The 6989-nt window shown below is 37.5% G+C and overlaps 1 protein-coding gene across 1 annotated transcript; it reads left to right on the plus strand.

Annotated features, from left to right (window-relative positions):
* The first annotated feature begins 440 nt into the window (after nt 1-440).
* Nucleotides 441-3339, plus strand: LOC143877463 (protein LEAD-SENSITIVE 1-like). The gene is made up of 3 exons (XM_077379506.1): nt 441-578; nt 703-776; nt 2481-3339. Exons 1-3 carry the CDS (start codon nt 559-561, stop codon nt 3164-3166), a joined length of 780 nt encoding a protein of 259 aa, XP_077235621.1. The 5' UTR covers nt 441-558; the 3' UTR covers nt 3167-3339.
* Nucleotides 3340-6989: the final 3650 nt, after the last annotated feature.

A 6989-nucleotide genomic window follows, 5' to 3' on the forward strand; every position in this document is an offset into this window, starting at 1 on the left:
CGGAGAAATGAAGATGTTTCGCCGGAGAAGAAGGCTTTTATCGCCGGAGAAGAAGGTTTTTATCGCCGGAGAAGATAAAGTGTAAAAACAAAGAAGAGAGAGATAAAGTAAGGTTAGGGGTATTTTCGTCCTAAAAAGTTCTTTTTTGTTAAAGTAGCATTTGTTAGTGTTTTTTCAAAACTCAACATTTTCTCGTCATTTTTTCAACTCTCCAGCATACAACAGTAATTGATCCAAAAAAAGAAAAAGAATCCTGAAGATGAAATAGAAGGTAAGTATTATCCATGAAAGCATGTCATTTCCCGACTTTGCTTCAAAGGTAAGCAACCGTTTGCGCGTGGGCCTGGAACAGCAGGAGAACGGCCCAGTTACACTTTTTCATACTTGTGTGACACGTGTCTTAATTTTCTTTTTCATAAGGGCGAAACAAAAGGGTATTATCGTCATTTTCTAAAGAATATATTCCAATCCTCTCTCTCTCTCTCTCTCATACACACACACTTCTTTGATTTGATACGATTTTCATTTTTTCTGAGAAAGCGAAAAGAAAAGGGAGAGATGGGGCTGCTCTCAAACAGGTTAATTTAATGGAAATTCCATTGTCTTTTCTGTTCTTCTCTCTTTGTTTTATTACCGATGCAATGCAAATATGGGTAATTTTAAATTTTCGGATATTTAAAACGGATGAGTTTGGATGGACAGGATCAGCAGAGGGAGTCTGAAACCAGGCGATCACATCTACTCTTGGAGGACTGCTTATGTCTACGCCCATCACGGTTTTCTCCTCTCTCTTTTTTTTTGCCTAGGGTTTCGTTTAGTTGCTTAGAATTGGTAACTTTAGCTCTTGAATTTGTTGATAAAGTGATTTTATATATATATATATATATATATATATATATATATATATATATATATATATATATATATATATAATAATAAGGTTTTGTCTCTTGCTTAGTAGGGCATGGATTTTGATTTTTTTAGGTGGGTTTGGAGGGTTCTTGTTTCTAATAAGGTTTTGTAGGATTTGAAGCCATATAAGACACGATTTTTTTTTTTGGTATGATGGGTGATGGTCGTTGTCTTGTCTTATTTGAATTTTCTAGGGTTTTGTTGTTAAAGAATAATTCGGAAGAAATGTTATTAGATTGGGTCCAGGTGTAGGATAGAGAGATTTATATTGATGAAAGATGTCTGATTGTGATCTTCTCATGGGCTGAAATTGAGAGATCGTGTACTGAAAAAGACTCTTGAGTTGGAATCTTCTCCTTGATTTTGTGCTGTTTGGAGAGGATTTGAATGATTTGAGTTCGTTAAAACCACATATATTCAGCTTGTCAATTTGCCTGTGTATTGAGTGATTTTCACATGTTGAACTTGGGAATTCTTATCCAGTTTAACACTCGATATGTGGTATGTCAGATTGCTCATTTCTTTCCATCCCTTTGCATGCCCCACACTTGTAGGTTGAATAACCAGGCATTGAATTTATCCCATAGTTGCGTTTTAGGGCACATTTGGCTACCATGAATTTTTTTCCCTGGAATATTAGCTTACCCAATGGTGAGGGAGGTTAGGAGACGGAGGGATAGATATGACAGGGACTGAGCAAAGAGGGGGTGAGAAAAGCCTAAAAAACAAGGAAACAATTAAACTCTGCCCAAAATATGATCGACTTTTTTCTGATTTTTTTAGCCACCTCTCACCCTTGTACTCATTTGTGCCCTGTCAAGTGTCTGCCTCTCCCACCCACACCACCCCAATCTCACCACTTGGGGAAACTAATTTATCATGAAAAACTTTTCATGGTTGCCAGGCATGGCCTTAGCATCACTAAATATCAAATTCTATCAATGTTAACAACTCATCAACTACTTCATATTTTTCTCTTAACATAAATTCCCATTATGTCACCTCCTTTCTCTTCATTCTTTGTTGTAAGAAAATATGTCATACTGAGTGGTAATTCTCACCAGATTAGTACTAAGTTTAGATTTGATATTAAACCCAGTTAGGAACCAACCAATTAGTGTTGTTTGTTAGTTCAACATTCAGTTCAGTTGCTAATTTTGCATCTAGTTTGGTCTATAGCTAGACCAACTTATTTATAAACCAGCTAAAGCTCCTGTCAATTCAGATTGACCTGTATGTGAAACTATGCATTTTTGCTGTCAGCATTTCTTCAAGGAATACCCTCCAACTTTGTATATCAGGTGGAACCACACTAATATCATGTCAAACCGACACCCATCTTATCCTTAGTCCATTTCTTTTTCTTCTCAAAATGAGTAGTTTTGTTAGAAATTCTTGAATCAATTTAACCACTTGAGCAGCAGGCCAGGTCTTTTGGTCAGCGTGTTACTGTATTTGGCTTTGGTAGGTTCACAATTAATTCCTATTACCCTTTTCTGCGTTCCCTGATATTCAAATTATATGAGGCAGTAATGAAGATATGCTTGTTAACATTCTTTCTTACACAGGTATCTACGTTGGAGACAATAAGGTCATCCATTTTACTAGACAAGGCCAAGAAGTCGGAACAGGAACAGTACTCGACATCCTTCTCACAAGCTCTGGGCCTAGACAACCTCCAGTCCCGTGTACCACCTGCACCCAGCATGAAAATGATCGGGGAGTTTCCTCCTCTTGTCTGGACTGCTTCCTTTCCGGCGGGGTCCTATACCGTTTTGAATACTCTGTCAACCCCGCTCTCTTCCTCGCCAAAGCACGAGGGGGAACATGCACCCTTGCTGTTTCAGACTCAGATGAAATCGTAGTCCATCGAGCCACCCAGTTACTCAACAATGGCTTTGGGTGCTATAATGTCTTCAAGAACAACTGCGAGGACTTTGCCATATATTGCAAGACGGGTCTGCTTGTGGTCTACGAAGGAACAATTGGTCGGAGTGGTCAGGCCGCTTCGATCATCGGTGGGCCCCTTGCGGCCGTGCTATCAACGCCTCTGTACCTTGTCACCACCAATGTTTATGGGATGACGGCCACGGCCATTGGAGTGTACTGTGCTAGTAGGTATGCAGCTGACATTGGAATGCGAAGGGATGTGGTGAAGGTGACAGTTGAGGATCTTACTTCGAGGCTTACGACCGGTGTAATTCAGGTGATGGAGACAAGTGATCCACCATTGGCAATTCCGGTTCGATGTTAGTAACTCCACTTTTTATGTGGAGCCCTGTAGGTTTTCTCTCTGCTCATCTTTAATGTAAAAGATGATTTGTTGGAAAATAAAAAAAATGTAGCTTGGGACTAATTTGTTGGTTTGGTGAAAATGTTGTGTTTTGAGTGCTTGACACTGTTTCTGAAATGATTTGAATTGCTCGACGGGTAAAGTAGATGGATAGAGTGCAGTATAGTCCTGTTATTGTTCTTCCTATATCTTTGCAATTTTTTCCTCATTTGTCAGTGTTTGCTTCCACATCTGTTTCACTGTTTTCTGTTCTGAAATGAAAATTTTGGAAGAGCTGGTTTTAATGTATTTCTGCTTGCTATTACCTTGATATTTTTGGAAGAAATCATGATTGAAAGATAGGATTTGCTAGGTAAGTTTGCAGAAACTCATTCCACAGCTCAATTTTGCAGGAGAGAACAGCCACAGCCACAGCGGCTCACTTTTTAAGAGGATTTTCTCTTATTCATTTAATTCATCAAAGTGGATGTTCTCTCCTGCAAAAGTGAGCTGCGAAATGGCTTTACACGAAATTGCTTTGCAAATCCCTTGGAGGATATATGTAGGGAATGGGTTTTCAGAATTATGAGCAGAAAATCGATGGAAGGAATTTTTGAAGGTTATTGAGTGCAGAAATGAACATAGAAAGTCAGAGGTCCTTTCTTTTAAAGCATTTTTAGGGATATGAAATCCCCCCCTCCGTTATTGAAGGTTATTGAGTGCAGAAATGATCATAGAAAGTCAGAGGTCCTTTCTTTTAGGATGAATTACTGTTACATGCTGCAAATTTGAAAAAATGACAAAAAAATGTTGCTTTTTGAAAAACCACTAAGAAATGCTGTTTTATTAAAAAAAATGTTGTTAGGGACGAAAATACCCCTCAACTTACTTTAATCTTTCTCTTCTTGGTTTTACCGTTTTACTCTTATACTTACAGGCGATAGAAGCCTTCTTCTCCGGCGAAACATCTCATTTCTCTGGCAGCAGATGCTCCTTTGTCCCGAGATTCTGAGGATCAACAACTATGCCTTTCTTGAAAGCCAAGAGCACCAATCTATCAGTGTTTATATCGTCATGCGAGCAGAGGAATAAAATAGAATGGGAAGATGAGAAGGAGAAATTGGATTATTGACATGTTGAGAAACCCCATTTGATAATTTTTTGTTGTGTTACTGTGGCTAATGGAAAACTCCACTACCTCTCTTAACTTCTAAGTATTTCGAGATCTCGTCATCTTCTTCTCAACGCAAAAATAGGTACTCGAAGCCAAAACATGATATTCGAAACCAAAATTTACTTGGTCAAAGTCAAAAATTACTTGGTCGAAGTGAAAAATGTATTTCCTGTAACATTCGCCGTTGTGTTTTTCGCTTCGACTAAATTTTTTTAGGCTTCGAATAACTAGTTTTTTTGCTTCGACTAACATATTTTTGGCTGCGACTAAAACTTTTGAATTCCAGTAACATTTGGAACTTTTTTCGTCTTTAACTAATATATTTTAGCTTCGAGAAATATTTGTTGGCTTCGACTATCATTTTTTTTTTGCTTCGACTATCATTTTGGGCTTGGAGTAACTTTTATTTAGCTTCAACTAGCATTTTTTGGGCTTCGACTATCATTTTTGCCTAACTTACATTTTACTTCGAGTGCCTTGCTTCTTATTTTGGCTTCAACTATCACTTTGTGGGTTTGAGCTATCGATTTTTTATTCGAGTTACATTTTTTTAGCTTCAAGTAACCTATTTTTTGGTTATGAATAACCCGTGCGAGTACTATTTTGGCTTCCACTACCCTTTTGCCTAGTGAAAGCTCTTTGGGCAACTGATTTTGGCTACAGCCACTAGAAAAGGGGAAATACTTACAAAGATAATGAGATTTTGGATATTTGGAGGAAGAAAAAAAAAATGAGAAAGGGGCGTCTCTAGAGAACTCCTTCTAACCTCTCGAGACAAATGAGCATATGCCGGAGAAATGAAGATGTTTCGCCGGAGAAGAAGGCTTCTATCGCCGGAGAAGAAGGCTTCTATCGCTGGAAAGATAAAGTGTAAAAACAAAGAAGAGAAAGATAAAGTACGGTTAGGGGTATTTTCGTCCTAAAAAGTCATTTTTTAATAAAATAACATTTCTTCGTATTGTTTCAAAACTCAACATTTACAAACTAAGAAATGCTATTTTATTAAAAAAATGACTTTTTAGGACGAAAATACCCCTAACCTTACTTTATCTCTCTCTTCTTTGTTTTTACACTTTATCTTTCCGGCGATAGAAGCTTTCTTCTCCGACGAAACATCTTCATTTCTCCGGCATATGCTCATTTGTCTTGAGAGGTTAGAAGGAGTTCTCTAGAGACGCCCCATTCTCATTTTCTTTTTCCTCCTCCAAATATCCAAAATCTCATTATCTTTGTAAGTATTTCCCCTTTTCCAGTGGCTGTAGCCAAAATCAGTTGCCCAATGAGCTTTCAGTAGGCAAAAGGGTAGTGGAAGCCAAAATGGTACTCGCACGGGTTATTCATAACCAAAAAATAGGTTACTTGAAGCTAAAAAAATGTAACTCGAATAAAAAATCGATAGCTCAAACCCACAAAGTGATAGTTGAAGCCAAAATAAGAAGCAAGGCACTCGAAGCAAAATGTAAGTTAGGCAAAAATGATAGTCGAAGCCCAAAAAATGCTAGTTGAAGCCAAAAAAAAGTTACTCCAAGCAAAAAATGATAGTCGAATCCAAAAAATGATAGTCGAAGCCAACAAATATTTCTCGAAGCTAAATTATATTAGTTAAAGACGAAAAAAGTTCCACATGTTACTGGAATTCAAAAGTTTTAGTCGCAGCCAAAAACATGTTAGTCGAAGCAAAAAAACCAGTTATTCGAAGCCTAAAAAAATTTAGTCGAAGCGAAAAACACTATGGCAAATGTTACAGGAAACACATTTTTCACTTCGACCAAGTAAATTTTGGCTTCGAATATCCTGTTTTGGCTCCGAGTACCTGTTATTGCATTGAGAAGAAGAGGGGGAGATCTCGAAATACTTAGAAGTTAAGAGAGGTAGTGGAGTTTTTCATTCGCCACAGTAACACAACAAAAAATTATCAAATGGGGTTTCTCAACATGTCCATAATCCAATTTCTCCTTCTCATCTTCCCATTCCATTTTATTCCTCTGCTCACATGACGATATAAACACTGATAGATCAGTGCTCTTTGCTTTCAAGAAAGGCATAGTTGTTGATCCTCAGAATCCCTCAGGACAAAGGAGCATCTGCTGCCAGAGAAATGAGATGTTTCGCCGGAGAAGAATGCTTCTATCGCCTGAAAGTAAAAGAGTAAAACGGTAAAACCAAGAAGAGAAAGATTAAAGTAAGTTGAGGGGTATTTTCGTCCCTAGCAACATTTCTTTTAATAAAACAGCATTTCTTAGTGTTTTTTCAAAAAGCAACATTTTCTCATCATGTTTTCAAATTTGCAGCATGTAACAGTAATTGATCCTTTCTTTTAAAGCATTTTTAGGGATATGAAATCCCCTCCCCCCGTCCTTTTAACGGTTTCTGTGAGAACGGTTCATTGCTTGAGGATAAATTCACCTCCTTAACATTTTTATTTTCCTTTAAAACTTAACAGATAACGTTGAAGAGGGGGATTTTATCCGCCAGAGGGGGGGGAATATCACTTCCCCATTTTTAAACATGTTTTCATAAGTTTATGTAATTTTACAAGATTTTCAATGAAAGTTTTAACCAAAACCTAAATAAAAACTAATTTTTAGTTTCATCCCAGACAATAAATCTCAAATATGAAAACAAGCAGCA

This window comes from Tasmannia lanceolata, unplaced genomic scaffold, assembly GCF_043159265.1.
Source record: "Tasmannia lanceolata isolate RefF3 unplaced genomic scaffold, GAP_Taslan_0.1 ptg000005l, whole genome shotgun sequence".
NCBI classification, from domain to species: Eukaryota; Viridiplantae; Streptophyta; class Magnoliopsida; order Canellales; family Winteraceae; genus Tasmannia; species Tasmannia lanceolata.